The 26,696-nt window shown below is 37.4% G+C and overlaps 1 protein-coding gene across 44 annotated transcripts in view; it reads right to left on the reverse strand.

The window, feature by feature from the left end:
* The window catches only part of BAZ2B (bromodomain adjacent to zinc finger domain 2B), a 390,894-nt gene that overhangs the window by 25,622 nt on the left and 338,576 nt on the right, over positions 1 to 26,696 (reverse strand). For all 44 annotated transcript variants that reach the window (XR_010839121.1, XR_010839120.1, XM_067026151.1 and 41 more), the window contains 6 exons: positions 25,227 to 25,481; positions 24,053 to 24,267; positions 23,111 to 23,185; positions 22,043 to 22,286; positions 14,157 to 14,219; positions 13,064 to 13,208 (listed from right to left, as the gene is read on the reverse strand). Coding sequence is in view for 42 of the 44 variants with exons in the window: in XM_067026151.1 (XP_066882252.1) it covers positions 13,064 to 13,208; positions 14,157 to 14,219; positions 22,043 to 22,286; positions 23,111 to 23,185; positions 24,053 to 24,267; positions 25,227 to 25,481 (997 nt within the window). In the remaining 2 variants the exon portion in view is untranslated. The remainder of the gene's footprint in view (positions 1 to 13,063; positions 13,209 to 14,156; positions 14,220 to 22,042; positions 22,287 to 23,110; positions 23,186 to 24,052; positions 24,268 to 25,226; positions 25,482 to 26,696) is intronic.

The raw sequence follows: 26,696 nt of genomic DNA on the forward strand, positions 1-26,696 counted from the left end.
TATCTGGGAGATAAAAATCTAAACTGCATTTTTTTTTCTGCTCTCCAGTAGGGCTGAGTATCTTTTCATGGGCTTACTGGCATTTCTCCTTTGTGAACTTCTGGTTCATATTTTTGAACAGTGTTTTAAAAATAATTTATAAGATCTCTTTAAAAAATATAAATCCACTACTTTATTCAATTTAAAAAGTAATATATGTCCAAGGTAAAATATTCAGTAATGAGAGGTATAAAGAAAACCCTTTCTGCCCTATTCCCTTAGTCCCTATTTCTACTCTTCAGAGGTAACCATGGTTAATCAATCATGTCTATATATCTTTCTGGAAATCTTATATGCATCTATAGGAATATCATTTTGCAGTATTACATAAATGGATACTACCCTTCACTTTTCTGCAACTCAGAATAAAATCCAAACTCCTAAGCAAGGCCTACAATGCTGAATGGTCTGGTTCCTGAAAATTTCTACAACCTCTGACTGCTCTTGTCCTTGCTAACCTTGCTCTTCCTTTCTCCCTTTTTTTCAGCTTCTCAAACATACCCAGTTCTTTCCTTTTTTGGGCACTTTGCATTTGCTGTTCCGTCTGCCTGGGATATTGTTTTGTTGACTGGCTCCTTATCCTTCATGTCTCAGGTCAAGTCATTTCCTCATAGAGATTTTCTCTGATCATTTTATCTGAAGTAGATCCCTATTCCATTCACTTTATTTATTTGTTTTCCTGACATATGGTTGACGTACAGTATTATATAAGTTACAGGTATATAATGTAGTGATTCACAATTTTTAAAGGTTATACTCCATTTACAGTTATTTAAAAATATTGGCTACACTCCCTGTGTTGTACAATACATCCTAGTGTCTTATTTTACCCATTCACTTTAGAATATCATCCTACATATTTCCATCATAGAATTTATCATTATAAACAATAACCTAATTATTTGTTTATCTTCTACTCCACTCCCACCCACACACTAGAATTTAAATCAGCAAGCTTTTAAAATCAGAGCAATGTTTCTCTTGCTTATTATCGGATCCCAAATGCCTAACATGGTGGCTGCTATAAAATAGAAGCTCAATAAATATTTCTTGAACGATGAAATAAAAGGATGAATTTGATATTTTCACTAAATACCTTAGACAGTTTTCCACGCTAAAACATATAACTGTACTCCATTTTTTTCAATCAGCTGAATAATATTCTATTTTATGGATACATCATAACTTAACCAATCCTCTACTAATGTTTGAAATCGCTTTCACATGCTTCTCTTGAAATTAGTTTCTACCCCAAATTAAAATCCTATACTTCAGACTTATGCTTCTGGACAATATGGAATAATAGGGACTAGATTTACACTGTTGCATGAAACAACCAAAAAAGAGGCAAAATATATGAAACCACAGTTTGCAAGAAACTGGACTTCAGGCAACAAAAAAAGAAAACAAACACAGTCAGACCTATGATTGCCCCAGCTTATTGCTTTGGGTTAATTTCCAGGCTACAGCATAGGGAGGTAGAATCCAGGTGGAGCCTGGCAGACTTCCTGAGATGAGGAGATGGAACTGAGAGTCCAGGGAGATCAAAGTAGCTACAGTGCCCAGTGCCCAGGAGAGAGTACTAGAGAGGAGAGCACTGCATGGAGAGAGAACTCCAGAGATCCACAGTTATCCACAGAGATCAGCTGAATAATGAGCAGCGTGTACATGTGAGGAACCTACCTGAGACCAGGAAAGAACCATCTGAAAGGATTAGAGGTGACAGTGCCAGGTGCTCATATAGGCTGGGTATCTGGTACCTGTTCCTACCAACCAGATTGGGAAACCTCAAGATTCACGGCCATCACGTGGAGTACTCAGAAGGATCTCGCTTTACTAGTTAGGGGATAATCCATACTAGACTGAGCACTGTTTTAGTCTTGCCTAACAAATTTTAAAAGAAAGATCTGAAAGGATCAAACTTTTCCCAAGTAACTTAACTGTGTTTCAGCTAAACAAATCTCAAAAATATTTATAGAAATTCAAAAATATCCAGCGCCAAATAATGTAAAATTCACAGTGTCTCACATTCAATCAAAATTAAAAGACATACATGAATGATACATAATTAGAGAACTCAATCAATGAAAACTAACCTCAAACTGACAAGACAGTAGCATTAGCAGACAAGGACATTAAATTTGAAAAAATAATGGCCGAAAAATTGCCAAATTTGATGAAAATTATAAACTACAGATCCAAAAACCTCAACTCCAAGCAAAAGAAACATGAAGATACATAACTACACCAAGACATACCATGATCTAATTGCTCAAAACCAATAATAGAGAAAATCTTAAAAACAGCCAGAAAAAAATATTGTGCCTCATATGATCTTTATGCACTTCTGCACATTTGCCCTTAGAAGACCACCCTACTTCATCACCTCCAATTAGGCACACATGAAAAGAGTCACAAATATTCTCTTCAAATACCCATGCTCACAAATTTCCTTAACTTTACACAAATTATTGGCTAGTAAGGAAATATTAATATTTGTGCTTGATTTATTCTGAGAACTAGTATCTCAAAAACCACTGTCATATATCCCAAACAAACAGACCAACCAACCAACAGACAAGTTTTTTACTGGTTTGAGACTAGTTGATGACTTCCCATTTGCACCTAGGAAAGTGAGCTGATGATACATTTCAACAGCCTATTCATGGTTGCCTTTAACTTTTATATTCAAACTGCTTAATTATAAACAACTAAACCTCTAATAGAAGTGTAAAATTATTTTTAAAAATTTGAAAAATATACAGGATATTTAGTAAAAAGATTTTTAAAATAGTTGTCTATCTCCTATTTCACACAGTCATCTATTCTTTCCAGCCCTTACTTCTCTGCATGTATCAATGAATATTAAAAAAAAGTCTTCAACGCAGACGTAGACAAGGGACTTGTGGACATGGGGAGCGGGAAGGGTAAGCTGGGACGAAGTGAGAGAGTGGCATGGACATATATACACGACCAAAGGTAAAACAGATAGCTAGTGGGAAGCAGCCGCATAGCACAGGGAGATCAGCTCGGTGCTTTGTGACCACCTAGAGGGGTGGGATAGGGAGGGTGGGAGGGAGGGAGACTCAAGAGGGAAGAGATATGGGACCATATGTATATATATAACTGATTCACTTTGTTATAAAGCAGAAACTAACACACCATTGTAAAGCAATTATACCCCAGTAAAGATGTTAAAAAAAGAAGTCTCCAAAACAGACTAAAGAAGAGGAAAATAAGTAAGAGATGAAACAGGGAGTGCCATTCACTTGATTAATTTCCTTGGTAGTAACTTCAAGTATATAATGACAAAGAAAATACCATTTCCCAATTAAACCAATTGAAACCAATCCTAATAAGAGCAAGTTTGCTATTGGAAAAGAGACTATGTCTTCTTGAGTTTTATCAGAATCACTTGGAGACCCTTTAGTTTACCTAATAGTTGTCACTGGACCCTAGGGGTCCATGATTCTCAGTTCGAATGAAATTTTTTCCTTTGGCTCTCGTTAGTTGGGCTGAAGCAGGCTAAAACTTTCAAATAGATTTTTACTAAAATCTAAGTGAAACACAGACAAAGAACACAAGAAATGTAAAAACAATGGCATTTAGAATACAGGTCTCTGTTCAGTGGCTTCCTCCCAGGGTTCAAAGGCTCTCACCCATTCAGTATAGCCTAACTTCCCTCAGGAGTACTTTCACAGCTCCTTAACTGACTTCATGTTGTCAGTACTACCACAACTCAGCTCCTAGGAGACATCCTGCTATTACTGTGGAGAAGACTCAAGGAAGCAGGTTCTTACTGCTGTCTATCTAGGATTTTTCCTCCCCAGTCTGATCCAGGAATTTTTTTAAAAAGATGCCTTTTACCATAATACCTTCATCCTTCAGGTAAGATTCCTCCACACATCCTAACAGGAATTAGTTTCTAAACTTATGGACCTAATGCTGTAAACATATCCTAATACAAAATGGAAGAGTAACATTCACATCACAGTACAAAAAACTTGTTTCATTTTCCTTCCAATATTGAAGGAATTATCCACAATCCAATATACCCCAAACAGAACAGTGAATTGAAGGGCAACAAATCCTTGGTTTTGGCTGAGTGGCCATGGGGCTTTCTTCCTTCCCACTTTCCTGGGGTACAGCAGAAGGACAGCAGGGCCTTTAGTCAGCTAATGTCAACACTGTTCTCAGGATCCTTGGTGTGTAGACTTTGATTCTTGGTATGCATACCCGCAAGCACTGTTCCTAGACCCAAAGGTCCCTTGATATGTTTACTGTTACTTAGAGAAACTCAGTGCTTCTTACCCTTTCTTACATTAACTCATAAATAGAGAGCAAGGTATGGGATATAGTATTTTGTCTCTTGGAGTGTTCTTGTCACACATCCAAGTCCTATGGAACCATTATGGGAGCTGGGAGATCCTATCCTACGTACCGTAACTTCTCTGCTTATCAGTTGCCTTCACTAATAAATTATGCTGTTATTAGCACTATGTATGTCATTAGTGATTTTTGTGACCATGCATCTTGTACAACAATTGGTGACCAACAAAATCCTGATGTCATAGATTTCTGGAAGGGGTGCACCCAGGGGTGGAAGAATTCCTTCTTGGGGTCAGTGGTAATTCACTTGGTAGAGTTAGAATGGTCTTAGTAGCAATGCCTGAAGATGGCATAAGCCATAAAAGTGGTATACTAAAGAGGATGACTAGTGGTGATAAGCTGACTTGAAATTCAGTTCTGTCTCTCTTCCTTACCAGCTTAGAGATTTTCATGAGCCTTAAGGGGGGGATGATAAAGTAAAAAGGGTGACGGCAGCCCCTTTAGAAGGGTAAGTGGGGCAATCTCCCACTAATACATGAGGCAACTGGCCCCTGTGTATGTGAAAAGCCAGTTATTGTGAGGCATGCTCTAAAGGAATCTGAGTGGACACAACAGCGGAAGGAAATCCAGCAGTGTACAGAGTAAGAACTAGTTTTTCAACAGGTCTACGACCATACGCACTTGGAAGGATCCTTAGAGGTTTGGCTTGTTTGTTTGCATGATGGAGGGACAGCAGTGATATTAAATGAAGCTGAGAAGGGGGAACACATGCCCCTGTTACAGAATGAGCAGTCTGGGTTGACTAATAATGCTGAGATAGGCGTTGCCACCCTGTTTCCAAACTGAATGCTTTGTATTGTTGGTAAAATATAGCCCCGTGATTTTCCTGACCCTTGAATGTGAGTGGGACTAGATCTGCAGAGGATGTAGCTGTTCTGAGACCCTGGCTGTGTTAGCATGATTATAAGCAAACCCAGGGCTTGAGAGGGGAAGGCCTGACAACATGTTCTTGGTGCAAAGAATGTTGAATGATTAAATGAGAACAGGTCCACCTGAGTGGACGACTGCTTTGACTTTACTCCATCATGTGTGAAGCACTGATGGAAATGAAATAGTTCTTTTAGGTCACACATGCCCCATCTCAGGCAGGGAAATGGAAAGAGGGAGCTTAGTAAGTGGTACAGGTTTCCGTACAAAATAAAAAGAAAAAAGGAACAAAGGAAGGAGAAGATAAAAAGAAAAAAAGAATCAAAGACAGGCTAGACTTCTGGCAGAGGCTCCCGCATACTACTAAGTGTGGTATTGCTCATAAACAGAAAGATTAATAAGATAGAAGTTGATGGTTGTGTAATCCTGGAGTGTGGGAATGTGGTCCTATTCAGAAACTTGAAAGACCTACTGAGACCGTGAAAAAGATTCCTGTGAGGTAAGATACAATATTGAATGGTTCACATGCTATACTGAAGAGTTGTTAGAAGAGTGGGAGACACCAGAAGATTAGGTGGAGAAGGTCGCTAGTGAGGAATCTCCTTCAGGGATTAGAGCTATTAAGCCTCACTCCCACAAACCATCTGGTAAGATCTCATGGCCTCTACACTCCTCAGAAAAGGACTCAGAGAATAGAACTGAGGGAAATACCCTACATTATCTTGACTCTCTTAAAATGGGATTACATCAGCTCCACCTTATGAGTTTGACTCAACTCCTGAAGCCAGGCTTCTTTGTTCCCTGACCTAAGCTCTTTCAAACTTAAGAAGGACCAGGGCTGGGCTCAGTCCCCAGGGTCTCCTTCAAGGGATCACTAACCATACTCCTCAGTTCATTATGCTGGAAAGGAGAACGGCCTCAAACGTTTATGGGCTTGCTAGACATGAGGAACCAAGTATCTATTGTTCCAGAATGCAACAGAGCCATGGCAAACACGTTTCCCTACTGGGGCTGGGATTCTGTGTTCACTATGGCTGGAAGACCAGAATCACAATTACTGCAAAAGCTTTTGCACGAACTCATTCCTTCCTCAGGTTGTATACCTGGCATGGACAGACTGGGGTATTCAAGTCCTACACAAGTATGCCCACATATCAGTTGGACTTATTTTTTGTGACCTCTACTGGTAGCTTCTATACCTGTTGGTCAGGTATGTTGCCAAAACCCAGATATACTTACAAGGCCAGGTTGTGCAACAGTGTTGCATACCTGAAGGAGAAAGGCTGCATTTATTCTTTTTAAAAAAATAAATTTATTTATTTATCTTTGGCTGTGTTGGGTCTTCGTTACTGCGCATGGGCTTCGTGTAGTTGTGGTGAGCGGGGGCTACTCTTCGCTGTGGTAAGCGGGCTTCTCATTGCAGTGGCTTCCCTTTTTGCGGAGCGTGGGCTCTAGGCACGCGGGCTTCGGTAGTTGTGGCACGCGGGCTCTAGAGTGCAGGCTCAGTAGCTGTGGCGCACGGACTTAGTTGCACCACAGCACGTGGGATCCTCCCAGACCAGGGCTCGGACCCGTGTCTCCTGCATTGGTAGGCAGATTCTTAACCACTGCACTACCAGGGAAGCCCGAGATTGCATTTCTTAAACAAGCAGAGATTCAGGTAGGGGTACTGAGCAACCTCATTTCACAATTTAACAACCCTGTTTAGTCAACTCTATTTGACAGTAGCACTACAAGTATCTGTGACTAAAGTCTCTGACAAAGAGACTGATGACATTTGTTAGCTTTTGGATATCTGATTTCCTCTAGCCACTGAATAATATACACCTTTTCTGGATATGGAGTTACTGTGTCCCTTGTGTGTGCAGACAATATACATACTATTGAGACTGAAACGTATTTGTTATATATTGGAGTTTCCAAAAATAATACAATCAAACAATTGGGATTTTTTTCACAGCTGCTGCCATTTAACAATGGGCTTACTAATATGGTATTGGGTGGCTGATTCATGCTCCTCCTTACCCACAGGCAGTAGAGAATGCAGAAATAGCATTCTAAAAGATAGCTCCAATTGTAACCAGGCATGGTGACTGTTTTCATTGTTGCCATTGGACTAAATCTCAGAAGCTTGAATGATAGCGGCATGGAGAAGCTCAGAATGGTGTGATTTTGAGGCTTCATTTCAGTGGTCCCGTAAGTATTAAGTGCATATATTTAAATTTTTCACTTATCACAGGGAAATTTAAAATTGATTAACAAAAAATCATCTTTTTCAAAATTTCAAAGGATGTGGAAATTTGTTAAGTGTAATATTTTACCTCTTTTTCTTTCTTAAATTTTATTTATTTATTTTTGGCCGCATCGGGTCTTTGTTGCTGTGCGTGGGCTTTCTCTAGCTGCGGCGAGCAGGGCCTACTTTGTTTTGGTGCGCAGGCTTCTCACTGTGGTAGCTTCCCTTGTTGCAGAGCACAGGCTCTAGGAGCGTGGGCTTCAGTAGTTGTGGCACGCGGGCTCAGTAGTTGTGGCTCACGGGCTCTAGAGCACAGGCTCAGTAGTTGCAACACACGGGCTTAGTTGCTCCACGGCATGTGGGATCTTCCTGGACCTGGGCTGGAACCCGTGTCCCCTGCATTGGCAGGTGGATTCTCAACCACTGTGCCACCAGTGAAGCCCAATATTTTACTTCTTAAATGCCTTTTTTCCTCCTCTAATTCTGCCACCTCTGGCTATGTTATCTACTATTGATGAAATTTTGTACACATTCTTTTGGGTGTACTGATAAATTAATATGCAAGTCATTTTTGGGGGGTCTATATACTAGCTACACATTTTCTATGCAGTAAACATCGTTTATATATAAATTGTAAATTTATCCAACTAATTTGTTGAAATAATTCCAATGTATTGGAACTGCTAGAACAAAGGATATCCAAAATTTTATAGTTTTGAGTCCAAACTAGATTTTCCCCTACTATATAGATGGGATCTCATCAATCTTGTCCCCCAGTGTTTATGTGGGTATGTTTCCTAAAACTGTACAAATGTTAAATTTTTAATCTTTGGTAATATGATATTTCAAAGAAATTGCTTTTCTTCTGTTATTGTTCAGCTCAGTCATCTTCATATATGCTTAATCCTTAGTAGTCACTTGTGTTATTTCATTTTCTTCCTGTTTGTTTTTGTTTTAATTTCCCTTGGTTTATTAATGTCTTTGTTACTGGTTTCTAAGAACTCATTTATGACTAAGGATGTTAACCATCTGTCATGCAATGCAAATGAAATATCAATATTATATTTTATTGCCATCAATTTACTATAGTATTTTGTATTTTGGTTGTGTATTAAAATATAATCATGTTGTATTTTAAAAAAATAAAAAAAAAATAAAAGATAGCTGCACCAACCCCTTCAACAATGGCCTCTGTAAGACTTGTCTGGTCTGGCTGCCTTGGACTGTTTTTACTTTGAATACTGCTTATATCTCATAAAGGTCCTCCTACTTCCGTGAAGTTCCTGGAGTTGAAGAGCAGAAATGAAGACTCTATTTGGTATGCCAGGATTCTGAGTTTTTATACCTCAATACTCCTCTCCTTTTTTGGTACCTGTCATGACTTCAGTAGGTGGTTGGGAGGTTCCTGCTGTTCATATTACGGATGAATGGATGGATACAAATGTAGATACTCTCCTGCTTTCCTGATGATACTCACTAGCTATACCCACAGGAGGGTCAATTTTGATTCTCTCTTCACTCCAAACAGTCCTAAAATTTGTTATACACTCACTCTAGAAGTGGGAGATTTTTCCACAGGCCTTATACTCATATAGGTAATCCAAGATCTGATTATCATCTCTATGTAACATTATCGATCATAATGATATTATAGGGATTTAAAAAAAATTTGTGTATTTAAACTTTTAAATAGATGAGTATTAAATCTAACTTTATTAAGTAAAGACTGTGCTTTTATAGAACTTTTAAAAAGTGATAAATGAGCAGAATATAAAAATGCATATTGTTGGGTTCCCTGGTGGGGCAGTGGTTAAGAATCTGCCTGCCGATGCAGGGGACACAGGTTTGAGCCCTGGCCCGGGAAGATCCCACATGCTGCAGAGCAACTAAGCCTGTGCGTCACAATTACTGAGCCTGAGCTCTAGAGCCCATGTGCCACAACTACTAAGCCGGCGTGCTGCAACTACTGAAACCCATGTGCCAAGAGCCCGTGCTCCACAACAAGAGAAGGCACCCAATGAGAAGCGCGCGCATCACAACGAAGACTAGCCCTCTGCTCGCTGCAACTAGAGAAAGCCCATGAGCAGCAACGAGGACCCACCACAGACAAAAAAAAAAAAAGCATATTGGTAACACTGTATTAACTTTCATTACCCACTTATTTCATGGTAGTTTCTAACAGCTGGTACTTATTCATCCTTATCAGCCTTGCCTCTCAGATGATAGTACTTGCCTATAATATTACATATTTACATGCTTTTGTTCTTTGTCTTCATATATGCTATATCTTTCCAATTAGACTGTGAGCTTTTTGTGGATAGAGATAGGTTAATTGATTCTTTTGTATTTCCACAGTACTCAGTACAAGGCACAGTATAGGTGCATAGTAAACACGATTAAAGAAAAGGAATCTACATCTGTTATTTATTTGATGACTTCCATAGCACTTAGAATAATACAGCAGATGCAAATCACCGAATTAATAAAAATTTTATGAGAAAATAATCTTTAAGTAAAAAATTATTCCTACCTTTCCTGTGTACTGTGCAATGAACCCAAATAATAGTATAAGGTACAATTAATAGTTAAATATCATCTTGTAGCTCTTTTAGATTCATTATGTGACATGATCCTTATAACAACCAAAGAATTTATACAGAGCCTATTAAAATTCTATTGTAGAGAGGAAAATCAGAGTCTAGAGAGGTTAAGTGGTAGGCCCTGAATGGAAACTGAGTTCTAACAACTACAAATTCAATTAATGGTATCTAACTGGAGAGGCCTAACTTTTAAAAAGAGAAAGTCTCCTATAAGCTATTCTTATAAACCTTATAGATGTTTAATTAATTATTTACTTACTTTCTTAATTAAAGCATTTTTAGTGTGCCTAGGTATATAAGGTACTATGCTTAACACTATGGAAAATAAAAAGTTGTACATACAAGGATTATAAAATTTAAGTAAAATAAATAAATAGTATGTGTATCAATGTGCCAAGATAATGGTATAATTACTTGGTTTTCTAGGAACTCACAGATAGTAAAAATCGGTTCCACTTAAATAAGCTAGAGAAGAGTTTCAAAAGGGCTAGGATTTGAGCTGGATCAAGAAAGACCGGCAAAATTTAGATGTCTGAAGAAAAGACAAATTAGCATTACATTGAACAGAATTTGGCAAAGCACAGTGAAGTTACAGGGGGAGGAATACACATATGTTGAGCAACAGTAAATAGACTGGTCTATGTACATTCATACTGGAGAACCATGTAAAGATTTTTTGAGGTCAGATTTATAGAGGGTCTTGAATGCCAGCTTACATACAGATTTATTTCAGCATCTTATAGGCAATAGGGAGTCATTTGAGGTTTTGGAGTAGAGACATGATACAATGCCAGAATGCAATGGAAGGAGGGGATTGCACAGAGAGAAGTTGAGGACAGCAGTAATAATTCAGATATATATTGAAAAAGACCTGATTTCACTAGTGTTGCAAAGAGACTGACTTCAGATATTTTGAAGGAAAAGTTCATGTCCTAGATAACTTCAAGTTTACATGCCCAGGTGACTAAGAATGACGTGACCCTTAATCAAATTGAAGGATATTTAATTGTTCTGGGGTAGGGCTCACTTTTTTTTTTTTTAAGCTTCTCAGGTGGTTCTTAATACAGCTAAGGCAAAGCCACTCACCGGGACATTTCTTTACTTGCTCTTTAGCTTTACCAAGGCTATGCACCCTCAAGTGACTCACAGCTTTGTCATTTTAAATTAGATTTCTAGGGATCATATGGTAGTTCTAGTTTTAATTTTTTGAGGAACCTCCATATTATTTTCCATTGTGGCTGCACCAATTTATATTCCCACCAACAGTGCACAGGGGTTACCTTTTCTCTACATCCTCCCTCACCAGCACTTGTTATTTCTCATCTTTTTGATAACAGCCATTCTGACATGTGAGAGGTGATATCTCACTGTGATTTTGATTTGCATTTCCCTAATGATTAATGATGCTGAGTATCTTTTCATGTACCTTCTGTGTATCTTCTTTGGGAAAATGTCTTTTCAGATCTTTTGTCCATTTTTAAATCAGATTTTTTTTTTTTTTGCTATTGAGTTGTATAAGTTCTTTATATATTTTGGATATTAGTCCCTTATCAGATATATAATTTGCAAATATTTGTCCCCATTCAATAGGTTGTCTTTTCATTTTGTTGAAGGTTTCCTTTGCTGTATAGAAGCTTTTTAATATGATTAGTCCCATTTATTTATTTTTAATTTATTATTTTAATTAATTTTAATATATTTTCTATGCTTAAAAATACTTTTTTTTTTTTTCGGTACACGGGCCTCTCATTGTTGTGGCCTCTCCCTTTGCGGAGCACAGCCTCCGGACGCGCGGGCTCAGTGGTCTTGGCTCATGGGCCCAGCCGCTTCACGGCATGTGGGATCTTCCCAGACCGGGGCACGAACCCGTGTCCCCACGTCGGCAGGCGGACTCTCAACCACTGCGCCACCAGGGAAGCCCATACTTTTATTTTTAAATATTTTAAGCAAACAGTTAAAAAAAGAACACATCACACTATCCTATTAAATCAACATCTACATCAATTTAAAAACAACTACTTTATATGATTTCTGTTCTAGATGTCTATGTGATTAATCAATCCCCTCTCTCCAATAGACTGTTAAATTTCTACATGGCATGGACTATGTTTTTTATATCTTTCAGCTTCCTGCAGTACCTAGAAATGCCTGGCATATAGTGGGTATTGCAAAAAAAAATGTTTTGCAAGAAGTTTTTGCCTCCATGTACCACCATGGGGAAATAGCTATACCCTGAAACCTGTAAGCACTGACATAACCCTTTTGGCCCCATCGATTTAAACATTTGGAAATGTCCAGGTACAGAGTTCTAAAAAGTTCAATTCAGATGGTTTATTGAGCATGTATATGCATAATGTTACATGCTAGTTAATGTAACAGGAATGGAGCCAGTGAAAAAATAGTCCAAAGGTAGACTGCAGAATTGTGTGGTAATACAGAACTGAAGAAAGGAAAAAGTTTAATGGAGGAGGAGGTGATCACAAATTTCAAACATGAACAAGATTTCCAGATAAATGAGGATTATAATAAGGGTCTTAGATTGAAGCAAGTTACCTGCAGGGATACTGTTGGGATGGATGCTTGTTGGGAAGGTTAAAGAATAAAACCACATGTTGGAAAACTTGAAAATGGGAAGGAAGAGAAATGGAGGAGTAGTTATAAAGGATAATACAGGTGAAGACCTTTGTCTGCTAAAGAAAAAGAATAGTTCATGTTTGATGTCAGAAAGAGTGGCAGAAGAAAAATCATGGAGAGAGAAGGAATATTTATCAGAGCAAAGGGCATTATGAGTTCAAAAGGAATGGGAATCAATGTTTTACGATGTTTATCCATAAAGCAGAATTGATACTGGAAGCACAAAATATGTTGAAGGAGTAACAGGATTTTTAAAAATATGGTTCCTTATATTACTTTGTAACAGATTAATAGTTCCTACCTTCACCACTCTCCATGCCTTCTACAAAAATCCCCCCACATTGGGGAAGAATCCAGTACCGGCGTCTGTAACGATCCTGGCCAAACATCATCGAACGTAAAGAGTGAGAAGCGTCAAAGAGCTTCCTTCTGTACTGACTCTGTTGCTGTTAAAAAATGATGCATACAATTAAGCTATGGATGTTAAGTGCTTTAAAAATTAATACATAAGTGACTTTACACTTATTATGCCTTTAGAGCAGATAAATTTCACTACTGGGAAAAGATAGCAAAAGAGTTAAATATTACAAGCCTGACTTCAATTTTAGTTACACTTATAAATATAGAAATTACTTTGAGGGTAAATGGAATATTTTTGCTGCCATGGATTAAAGAGATAAGTTTATTTTATCAAGTATAGTATAGTAAAGCATGTCTTATACTTAATAATAAACAGTGTGACCAGGTATTTCATTAAGCCAAAGCAAATTGGCTTAATTCTATTGATTACAATATGTAACAAATAATACTCATATATGTAATTGATCAGACCTCTATTTGCCTATTTTTATACTCATGTTTATACAGGTATCTCATAATATCAATTTCATAATACTTTTAAAAACTCATTTTTTTAAAACAAAAAATTCATCCAAAACTTCACTAATCCTACTGAAATTCAATTTTTAATGAGACGTTCATAAACATTTATAGTTTACAAATCCAGTGCAAATAAAATCCATAATTATACTAATATAAAATAAAACATGAGCTGCCGACACTATTATCATAAAATTCGACTGAATTTTTACAGTAATTAATTCCAAGAAATAAAACCATGCATTTATTGGTATTTTATACTTAAAAGAAGAGCTGAAGAATAGAGGCCCTGGTGAAACTTAGTACCATGTTTTAAAAGGCAGGTTTTTAACCTTGGCATTAAACTTTTAAGGTTTAATTGTGAGAATGTTTCTAAAGCTCCTCATTTTAATTAGTTACAACAAGCTTGTTTTTATTTAGCAACCAGAAAAACTAATCCCATACAAGGTGGATTTTTGAAATGCTGCAAAAAAAAAAAAAAAAAAGATATAAACTGTAATCTGAAAAATGCTTACTTTACTCAGTTTTTCAATCTGTTTTTCTAGCTCTTCAACACTTGCTGCTTGGTCACCTTCATCCTATACATAACAAAATACAGTATCATTTACCTGTTTTTAAGATTTATTTATTCAGTCTATCAGCAAATATTTAAGGAAAGCCTCCTATATACAAAGTACTAGGATAGGCACCATGGAAATGAAAATATCAATATCAGTTCTTGCTCTCGATAAAGTGTTAATCTGGTAGGGAGACACATAAAACATTACACTAATAAATAAAAACTGCCAAACAGCAGAAAGCTATAAGGACCTCAAGAGAGGTAGAGATTAAGAGTCATGGAGCTCAGGGAAGGGTGAGGTTACTTCTAGTGGGAACCTATACCAAGAGAGGCTATATGGAAGGAGTTATGTTTTAATTAGCTACTGAAGAATTGTTAGAATTTGATTGATCAGAGAAAAGAGGAAAGGGCATTTCAGAAAGAGTTTGACCTGAAGAGGTAAGGGGTGGAGATGAGGCACAGATGAGTTTAGGGCTAAATTACCTAGAGCTGTCAGTGCTTGGCAATGGACAATAATATGATCCTTTGAGGGAGATCAAATATCAGAACTATGCTTTACAAAGATTAGTATGGTAATAGTTGTAAGATGGCCTGGAGCAGGGAAAGGACTACAGTTGGCAAATCTAGTTAGCCAATTGTTGCAATGATTCAAGAGGAAAAGAGGATGTGGGTTGTACTAGGATAAAAGAAATAGAAAAGGAGAAAAGGAAATGGATATAAGAGATAAGTTAAGTCCTGGAAGCTCAGGATACGAGGCAGAAATGGGTGAGGGAGATGAAGGAAAGAGTAAATTATGATATTAAGGGTTTAAATCTGGGAGACTGCAAAAATATTGGTATCATTAACTGAAAGAGTCATTTTAGAGCAAAAAAGGGTAAGTTATATTTTGAACACATTGAGCTTTTAGAAGAAAAATAATCCCTACTATATAGAGTACTGATTTCATAAATAGAAATCTTGTGATTATATAAAATTTTTCATTCTACAAAATGAATATAGGAAAGCTACACCCAAAGTATATGTTTTAGAGTGAAAGCATGACATAAAAGTATATGTGCTTCTTTGGACCTCAGTTACACGATTTCATATAGGCAAATTATTTAACTCCTCTAAAACTGTTTCCTAATCTGTAAATTGGTGATAACATTATCTTGTGGTAACATTATCTGACATGGGATTTTTGTGAGGACTAAATAAGAACAGATCTGAAAGCAACTAGCAGAGTTCCTGGTACATAATATATAAATAAGGTTACTTTCCTTCTTTCTGAAAGTTGTCCTTTAATTAGAAAATGTAGGTACATCTCAGGTTTAAAAAAACATAAGCAATTGTTTTTGATGTTCACTTTCTATAAGCTTTTTTAAAAAGCCACACCGCCACCAACCACTCTCATGAACAGATATTTCTAAACCAGTATAATAGTTATCTCGCCAACAGAAGGAAGTGAAAGGAAAACTTCAATAGTCTTACCATTCTCTATCTACTCTTTACCCAAATTTAGGGGACCAATTTACAAAGGCATTTAGGCATATTATTTGTGGTAATAATAACATCATTTCTATTTATTTATTTAAACATCTTTATTGGGGTATAATTGCTTTACAATGGTGTGTTAGTTTCTGCTTTATAACAAAGTGAATCAGCAGTACTTATACATATATCCCCATATCTCCTCCCTCTTGCGTCTCCCTCCCTCCCACCCTCCCTATCCCACCCCTCTAGGTGGTCACAAAGTACCTAGCTGATCTCCCTGTGCTATGCGACTGCTTCCCACTAGCTATCTGTTTTACATTTTGTAGTGTATATATGTCCATGCCACTCTCTCACTTCGTCACAGCTTACCCTTCCCCCTCCCCATATCCTCAAGTCCATGCTCTAGTAGGTCTGTGTCTTTATTCCTGTCTTATCCCTAGGTTCTTCCTGACCTTTTTTTTTTTTAAGATTCCATATATATATCATTTTTATTTAAAAGAGAACAGGCTCAATGACCCTTAAACCTTGACTCTTCAATTAAATAGATATTTAATAGCTATATGATTGTATAGTGATCGTCTGACCAGCAGGATGTTTGATGACTTGCTTACATAAAAATCAACTCAATCAACAAATATTTGAAATAAGACATCAAAGTAGCTATGTATCAGCCAAATTAGCTAACTACCAGTTCTAAGATTTTCTTATGATGAAAAAGAAGTAAAATATCTACTAAAGTTTTATTTAAAGGAGCTTTGGCTAATAGTCCTTATAATTTAAGAGAGATGAAGGAATTTGAAAGGCCAGAGAGAAAGGCAATAACTACAAAGCTAAGAATGCAGAATCTATCCCTGCCATGGTTCCCCATGGTTTCCCAATCAGAAGAGAAGGCTGTTGTATGTGTCACTACATATAAAAGTTTAACTGTCCACATAAACCTCCTCCACAGCAACTTGCGAGGTTAAACCTCACATAGATTTCAACCCAAACCTAAGTATTAGGGAAAGAGTCCATGTGTTGAAGGAATTAAGAGTGAAGAAAAGAGGGAATCACCCCTGAGACAGAGGGCTGTGACTTAGTCTCAGGGCAGTATCTTCTAATTGAAAGGGTTCACACGAGTCTCAATGGAAAGGCTCCTGCAATTAGTCCTTTAAGGAGTATAACTACTGACACTCCACCTATACTTTAGTCAAGAGGGCAGACCTACTTTCAGAGGATAATCTTTTTTTTTTTTTTTTTTTTTTTTTGCGGTACGCAGGCCTCTCACTGTTGTGGCCTCTCCCATTGCGGGGCACAGGCTCCGGACGCGCAGGCTCAGCGGCCATGGCTCACGGGGGCCCAGCCGCTCTGTGGCATGTGGGATCTTCCTGGACTGGGACACGAACCCTCGTCCCCTGCATCGGCAGGCAGACTCTCAACCACTGCGCCACCAGGGAAGCCCTTCAGAGGATAATCTTATCAATAAGGTTAATTAAATAGTTAACCTTTAATTTTATTAGGAAATTGATAAGTGGTTACCACTTCATGATAAAGAAAAACTCTCAAATAATTTAAAGGAAATGCTAATTTGGTTTCTTAGGTCCTAAAATATTCATTATTTTATTTTATTTCTTAGGTCCTAAAATATTCATTATTTTCAAATGTTTTTAAACTGTTTTCTCACATTAATAACAAGATACACATTTGCCAGGATTTTGATCACTCTAATTAACTCTGTAATTCAACATTCATAAAAAATAAAAGACTACTTTAAATGACACATCCAGTCTTAAAATATTAAAAATGATGTTTAAATCATTAGTACTGATTTTTTTTTTTTTTTTTTTTTTTTTTCAGTACGCGGGCCTCTCACTGCTGTGGCCTCTCCCGTTGCGGAGCACAGGCTCCGGACGCTCAGGCTCAGCGGCCATGGCTCACGGGCCCAGCCGCTCCGCGGCATGTGGGATCTTCCCGGACCGGGGCACGAACCCGCGTCCCCTGCATCGGCAGGCGGACTCTCAACCACTGCGCCACCAGGGAAGCCCTAGTACTGATTTTTAATAGGCATTATCTCCCTTAAAGAAAAAAAAAATGCAGTTTGTTAATTCTCCATGTGAAAAAGGCCAGGTGAAACACATAATTTCTGTAAATAAATTCCAATTTAGTGGGACGACCACCACCCAGTAGAAGATACTTAAGTCCCAACACAAGGCTGTCAAATTTATGAGAGTTAACACCTTAAAACAATTTACAATATTAAGTGCTGAAAAGGGATGCTAATTCTATAAAAAGGTGATTAGTATTGGTCAGAAAAGTTTAATTCCTGCTATGGAAACAGCTATACTTGCCAAATGAAGCAGATTGGTTATAAATAGTATCTTTGGGTAATTACAATTCTGATACCCAAATTATATACCCTTCACATTATTTGTCACAGCATGAAAGTATTTGATCAAGTGGTTTCAGAAATACAACATTATGAAGTAATTTCTGCAAGTAATCTCAATGTAGCCTCCTTTTCAGCCTGGTACTCTTAAAAGAAGTAAAGCTCACTCTAATGATTTTCATCATTCTGGTTTAAAATGTAACATGGGGGGCTTCCCTGGTGGCGCAGTGGTTGAGAATCCGCCTGCCGATGCCGGGGACGCGTGTTCGTGCCCCAGTCCGGGAAGATCCCACGTGCCGCAGAGCGGCTGGGCCCGTGAGCCATGGCTGCTGAGCCTGTGCGTCCAGAGCCTGTGCTCTGCAATGGGAGAGGCCACAACAGTGAGAGGCCCGCGTACCACACACACAAAAAAATAAAAAATAAAATAAAATATAACATGGGGGTTGGAATTTATGAAAACATTTTGTATTTATGCTACTTTTACTTATGAGAAATTGTATAGCACATGATCTTATAAATTATATTATTATCCAGATTTAGTAAAAAATTTGATTCAGTAATTTGTCATTGGTCTTGATTAGATATTATTTTCACACTTTCCATCAATAATTCATCTCTCTAAGTCTTCTTTCTTTATTTCTCCAGCAGTACTGAGTTGATACAAGAAAGGAAAAGAGTTCTTTCTAGACTTCCTTGGCTAAATACTCCTGGCATCAAGGGAAGAAGGACTAGTTGGCTGTATATTGTTTTTTGAATGCCATTCTGCAACCCTATCAATATTTCTAGCATTCTTTTCTGGTAAAAGGTAAACATCAATCTTTATCTCCCTTTTATATATGTCCATTTCCATGGCTTATGGTAGCTTCTCTTACACACACACACACACACACACACACACACACCTCTGTGACCTTGCCTTCTTCCCTTCAGCCTGCTCTTCAAAGCTAGCCCCTCTCTTTACCTTAATTGAATCCCCTCCAATATTTTTAGGGACCGTATACCATTAATTATTCTCTTCATCTCTTTAATCTTCAGTGCCCCTCTCTTATTTTTTTTTTTTTTTTTTTTTTTTTTTTTTTTTTGCGGTATGCGGGCCTCTCACTGCTGTGGCCTCTCCCGTTGCGGAGCACAGGCTCCGGACGCACAGGCTCAGCGGCCATGGCTCACGGGCTTAGTTGCTCCGCGGCATGTGGGATCTTCCCGGACCAGGGCACGAACCCGTGTCTCCTGCATCGGCAGGCGGATTCTCAACCACTGCGCCACCAGGGAAGCCCCCCTCTCTTATTTAACTGGCTCTTTCCCTTCAACCAAAAATCATCTCAAACCTTCTGCATCTGAAAAATCCTTGGTCTTTGTCCACCTCTAGGAACTACCCTTTCTTTTGAGGCATAATGCTTGAAACAGTTAAGTTTACTTTCTCACTTTCTATTGTTTTCAATCAATCATAGCCTGGCTTGTTCTCTCACCCTTCCAACGAAACAGTGCTGGCATTGGTTACCAACGACCTCTGTGTTGCCAAAAACAACGAACACTTTCAGTCCTCATCACACTAGGCTCCTGCTCCCTTAACATTGTTTATCACTCCCTCCTTTTTAAAATGTTCAAGTTTCTTGATTTTTATTATTATGACATGTGCAGAAGAGAGTTAACGTTGTAGGCCCTCGAAAGGTCGGCTTACAAAGTTGGCCCTTGGCTAGTGTCTGGGAACTTGAATTTTGGGGGGGGTTCCCACACCCTAACTGATAAAAATAGCTCACTGGACCTAAACTGTGCTAACAATGTGGTTTATCCTGAACACCTACTTTTCTTTTGGGAATCTGGAATTTTGGCACATGCTATACAGAGGGTGCCTATGTGGCCAGCCCTGAATAAAACACTCTGGGCACACCGTTTCTAATGAGCTTCCTTAGAACACAGCATTTCACAGATTGTCGCAATTCACTGCTGGGAGAATTAGGCCCATCCTTGTGTGACTCCACTGGGAAAAGACTCTTGAAAGCGGGGCCTGGTTTCCTCTGGATTTTGGCCCATATGCCTTTTCTCTTTGCTGGTTTTGCTTTGTCTCCTTTTGCTGTAATAACTCACAGTCATGGCGTGACTAGATGCTGAGTTCTGTGAGTCATCCTAGTGAATCACTCTGACTCTGGAGGTGGTCTTGGTATTGGAAATCCCTGACCCACTACAGAAATTTTCTACCTCTTTGTTCCTTCTTCGACAGGAAGGCTTGTGGGCTCTTTTTTTTTTTTTTTTTTTTTTTTTTTTTTTTTTTTTGCGGTACGCGGGCCTCTCACTGTTGTGGCCTCTCCCGTTGCGGAGCACAGGCTCCGGACGCGCAGGCTCAGCGGCCATGGCTCACGGGCCCAGCCGCTCCGCGGCACGTGGGATCTTCCCGGACTGGGGCACGAACCCGTGTCCCCTGCATCGGCAGGTGGACTCTCAACCACTGCACCACCAGGGAAGCCCCTGGGCTCTTCTTAAATATTGACATTCCCTGGGGTTCCAACCTCAGTCCACCACTCTAATTAATAAACAAATCCCCCTGTGCAAACTTATCCAACTCATTAAACTATTGTCTATGTGCTAATAACTTCCAGATCTACACTTTCAAGACTGAACTCTTCTCCAGACTTTAGATTCTTAAATCCAGCCGACTGCTGAGCTTCTGAACAGGCACCTCAAACTCAACATGTCCACGATAAACCTACCATCATTTCCGTCTTCAGTTATCTGTTCCATATTCCCCTCCTCCCCTGTCATCTGTTTCCGCTGCTCCTTCTGATTTCTCTGTCTCAGTTAATGGCAACAATAGCAGAGCAAGCAGTCCCCAAGCCAGACAGCTGGAATCAATCCTACCTCTCCCTCCATCAACCTACACAGTCCATCTTCAAATACTACTCATTTTTCCTCCTAAATATTTATTGAATCCTTTCTTTCCTTTAGTCCAGTTTCAGACCCCTCACAATTCACCTAAACTACTGCAATATCTCCTGACTGATCTTCCTACCTCTATCCTACCTCTAATAGATCTTGCTCTATTCAAATCTATTTCTATCTTCCACAGAGCTGCCATAGTGAGCCAATGAAAAAAATCAAATCTGACCATGTCATTCCCTTACTTATAAACCTTCAGTGGCTTCCTATTGCCACAAAACTATAAAATCTGCATTCACAGTTGTGGCATATGAAGCTGTCTAGTAACACTAGAGCACCTGTAAGTCCCTTAAAGCACACTGTGGTTTCAAGGCTTCTGTGCCTTTGCTCATGCTATTCTCTACTTGGAAGATTTTTCCGTGAATTCCTGGATTCTTCTCTAGGTTAACATTTAGCCCAACTTGTAGCCTCAGCTAATGAGTCCAGAAAGCCTTTGTGAAAATTTATTCCTCAGAAAGGTTCAACGTCCTTCTTTCGTACCTGCCTAGTACATTGTAAATACCGCTATCAAAGCAGTTAACACTTAACACATTACATTTGCTTACTGTAAATCTTCCTCAGTGAGACTGTAAATTGAGAGGGGACTTTGATCAAAAATGCCTAGAGCTAAAAAAAAAAAAGAAAAAAAAAGCCTAGAGCTAGGCACTTAATAAACTGGGCTTTGAGAAATAAATCATTATCATTAAACCTGACAACACTTTTAAGGCATGAAGTATTGTACAAAATAAATGTAAGATAGCATGTTAAATGGATAGAATGAAAGAGGATACCTAAAATTAAGAATCTGAATAGTTCTCTGGAGAACTCTCATTATATAAACAGAAAAATTTAACTTCTTTTATTCAATGTAAATGCCCTCTATGTATAGAAGGCATTGCATTCTACTCAATATTTACCTAACCATCACAAAAAACTTTGAGGTGACTATTATAATATTCAGTTTCAGATGAAAAAACTGAGTCACGTGTCACAACGAAATTCAAACCCAAATCTATTTGACTTCAAATTCTGTGTTATTTTCAGTATGTTATGTAATATTAGTTAAGTCTTAAAATCAATCTAAATTTGATTACCTCATCTTCACAGATCTCAGTCTTCTTTCCTTTTTTGTCTTCCTTATCTTCTTCATCCTCATCATCTTCATCAGCTTGGTCATCACTATCATCATCATCATCATCATCATAATCACTATCTCCTCCCTTCCTTCTTCGTTTGCGTCCTGGAGTGGGTGTGCCCAATGGATGCTGTTCTTCTCCAAGATCAATGCAACCTGAAGTGTCTCTTTTGCCTGTTTTCTTAGCATGAATGATTCTGAGCCTTTAAGTATGAAAAAATGATGATATGGAAGAAAAGCCTTCTTCTTATACTTTTTGAAGAGCATACTATGAGTTGTAAGCAAAAATACCTTGTGGTATTTCTCTCACAGTAATCAATAAATGAATGACAATAAAAATTAGCATGAAGGAAACTTAAGAAATATGTTCCCAGAAATTACAAAATATATTAACATTCAAGAATTATTCTGGCTATCTCTTTGGAATTAGAATACATTTTTTAGAAAACCAGAAAACTGAGAAGATTAACTCAGGAATGGCCAAGTGATAAGACCTGATCCTATACTATCTGACTGAATAAATTTCAATTCAAGTTACTGCAAAGAAACTATCCTCTTAACACAGAAGTTGAATAATTTCAGCATTATATTTCCTAGCAGGAAGCTAATTAAGTTTCAATGCTGAATACATTTGGATATGTTAGGCTCTCTGTAAAAGCAAATTTTAATTAGAAAGCAATTAAGGAAAAAAGTAGTAGTTCCAAACAGATTCTATTTATGACAAAAATAACCTGATAGCAACAACAATCTTAGAATATGCGATTGCTTGACTTCTTTGAAAGAAAAAGATAAATTGACTTTCTTCTAAGTTTGAAGCATATGAGCTCAGTGAATCTCATTATCTTTTGTCTACTGAAAATGCTGGCACTGAGTTTTATTAGTTTCATATCTCACCTTAATTAAGCTTTACCTTTTCTAATTCTTAGACAAAACAAAGTTTAAATTCTACCCTTGCAATTTGTATGTTTTACTCAGAAACTTGCAAAAAAGGAAAACAGTATATTAGTTTTAATAAAACATGACTTACTTGCGGAGTTTACCTTCTACCACCCATTTATCTCTCCTCAAATTTGACATGTAATCAATGTTCTTGTCAATTTCACTGCCAATGCAAAAGTTTATTAGAAGACATATATTAATCCATTATGCAATACATTAATTTGGTAAGCAAAATGATGCAGTTTTGGGGTAAGTACAAATGATGATTGTCAACGAATAGCAAAAACAAACGAAAAATTATATTAATACATAGCTAAGAGATGTATAGAAAACTTAAAGATGCCCAGCAATGGTAGAAATGCATGGCTCTGAAATGTTTGGATTGATCATTTTCCTAGAAAGGTAAAGGCATAAAAGTAACATAATTAGAATCTGTAAAATAATGAATAGTAAGAACAAGATAAACATGGAATTTGTTCACCAAATCTTCAAATACTATAGTGGAGGACGTAACTTTGACTCTGAAATGAGATTAAGTACTTTTTTTTAAAAGTGCAAATTAATACACAATAAATAAATAATATTAAGATTGTATCAGCACATGATAAAAAGTAGGTAGATAATTCTACAAATGGCAGCTACTAAGGAAAATCAGGTAGTCATTTATCATCAAAAGATAAAAGAAAAATTCTAGGTTTTTGCAACAGTGTTGGATTCTGGAGCCATAGCAAGAAAAAACTGTTTACACTTCAGTATACAAATAAATAACAAAATTACCAAATAAACAAAACGAGTTACAAAGACTCTACACAGTATGATTCAAAATTTCTTTTCTAATAGACTGCAAAGAAATACATTGAAACATTATTAGCAGTAGTCATCTCTGAATGGTGAGATTAGTGTAATTTTAATCTTTTTCTTTGTGGTAGTCTGTAACTTCAAAATTTTCTATAAGCAATTTGTATTACTTTGTGACCAGACAAATTCAAAACAGAAAAGAATCACCAGAAATGTCTGGGCATATGCTTACCTCACCACACTCTTGCTGCAGGCCAGTTCATTGATCAGGAAAGCCAGAACTGAGGCTTTCTGTGCTGGAGTGTGAGCCTGAAAAGCTTTCGTCTTCAGGCTTTCAGTGAGCTCAGTTTGTCCACAGTGTGCTTCCATAAAAATCTGCAAAATCTCGGAAACATTGTCTCGATTCACACCAACATTCAGCAAATGTTCTCCAAGAGCTGTTTTGGCCTATAAAAGGTTGGCATTTTTATCAGTATTGACCACAACGACTCATAAGATATAAACAATAAGACTTTTAAATATTGGTATTATATGATTTAGGTATTACTGACAAGGAAGGGCTTTATTCACATTTTTGATGAAGTGGCGATAAAACATGACGTTCAACGTCATTTAGTCAACAGATGATAGACAAGTTTTTAAGTACTTGTAATTTTTCTATTCCTTCTTCAAACCCTTGGTTAAAAAGTTCGGTGGGGAGAAGAGTATGTAAACTTGTTGCTAAAAATGGTCTCACCATACCTCTTTGACTACAGACACTATCCCAAGCTTTTCCAGGCTCTACCAGCAGTAGTGGGGGAGAGGTTGAAAAGTACTATCAATGTGTTTTCTTGCTCTATGGTGTCATGGATTTTTATTGCCTAGTATGCTGAATGAATAGGGAGATGGAAAAAAAAGTAACAGGTGCATCTGGAAGATTCTCTCTACATTATCTAGAGCAAAGCTGACTGAAATGTGTATCTTAATTGGAATTAAGATAAATTTGACTTATTGAGTATCCACTTAGCAGTACAGTATCTTAACATGCTGGTCTGTAGGGGCCTTGATTAGCCTCGGTTATTCATAGTGTTTCAGAGAGAACACAGTATAATTTCAGAAGGTACACATAAGTTAATTGCTTTATGAATTAAGAATTCTCTGTTTTGCTGAATATCACTTAGGTATTTCCTTAAATCAGATTGCCTTTTGCCAAAAGCTAGAGGGAAAAAAAGTAATTTGGTAATGATTTACATTCCTTAGGCTTTATGAACCAGGTTTTTCTAAGTTTGCACAATCTACCTTTAACTTTGTAAGAAGTTATGTAGAAAAAACTGGATCTGTCTATACAATCTTCTGCTAATACACTAAGGCCGCTATCAATGCACTGATAGTACAAATTTAAAAAATTATATTTTGGTTTTTTTTACCTTGTATCCTGTAATTAGACCTGGATCACATACAGCAGCTGAGAGGAGCCTCACAAGCAAGTCTTGTACTTCACCCATGCTGTCCCCTATATTTAGCAATCCCTCTTGAAGAACACTCAGGTTTGGAACATCAATATTCACATCGAAGCCCAAAACTTTACCAAAGTTTTGTAAGAACTGCACCACCATGAGACAGTCTGAAAATGTACTTCCAGAGAGAACGAGTCCTGGAATACGAGGCAACTCTGGCAAAGGCTGAAAATAAAAGAAAAGAGAGAAGAAGTAATTCAAAAAGCCATGATTTTATATCTCCTGAAGTAAAGTAAGTTGCTATTTTTCTCTTGCATTATACCAGTGGTTTTCCCTCTGGATTGTAAATTCCCTGGGAGCATTTCTATAACCCCATGGTACTAAGCATAGAATCCTGAACACAAGTAACCACTAATAAATTTTGATTGAACTCAACATGAACTTAGATCTCGGCAAAAGAGAACACTAATTTTAACTTAGGTATTGATAAAACACAGGTTATACAACTGGACCAAAAATCAGATAACATAATAAACACCTCAAAAGTCCTTTAACATGGACATACTTAGTAAGGCACGTGCAATAGTTTCTTCTACTGATGTAGACTGATTTATAATTCACACTTTTTTGGGAGCTCAGAAGTTAACAGTGTGCATCTGTGTGCTGTATCGCTGGAGAGAGTACCATCTTTGGCTAATGACTGCAGATAAATTACTAGGTCCACATGACCAGAACCCATGACCCTATCAAGAACCCGGTAATACTGCAACTATCAGTCTTTAGGTTTCCTGTATATAGCGAAACACTGAATTTCAGTGTTAAAATTAGAGAGCTCTCTTGCTATTTCTCAAATATGCTCACATATTAACATTTTAATGACTAAATTGTATTATCAGTTGTTATGGACATTTTAAAAGTTAAATAAATAAGTAACCTAAATTAAAAACATTTTTGACCATGAATGAGATTCAATAATAGTACTTTCAATTCTGATTGAGAAAAATGTGGCTTGTAAATATCTCTATTTATCTAAATTTGTCCTTGTTCAAAAATGTTTCCTCCACTCTGTGCTTGCTGAAATAACTAACCAAAGACTTTTTCTACTAATAGTGTGTGGAAACACAGAACTATGGACAATTGCTGATATCATACAAATCTTTTGTTACATATGAAAACCATTTAATTCTGAGTTTTCTTTTTTCCTTAATCAGATCAGACATACACATTTCCATATGATTCTAAAAATTTATATAACAAAGCTAACGAAAGTAAGGCTTAAAATGGACTTACAAATATTTGATATAGTGCATATGGATTTAAATGAAAATAAAAGATCACTTAGGACAATTTAGGATTTAAAAAAGATCATTTAGGATTAGCAAGAAAATAAAGTTCACTTAGGATTAAAAATCTTGCTCACCAGGAGCTTATTAAATGTGT

Source organism: Kogia breviceps, chromosome 2 (genome assembly GCF_026419965.1).
Source record: "Kogia breviceps isolate mKogBre1 chromosome 2, mKogBre1 haplotype 1, whole genome shotgun sequence".
Classification (NCBI taxonomy): Eukaryota; Metazoa; Chordata; class Mammalia; order Artiodactyla; family Physeteridae; genus Kogia; species Kogia breviceps.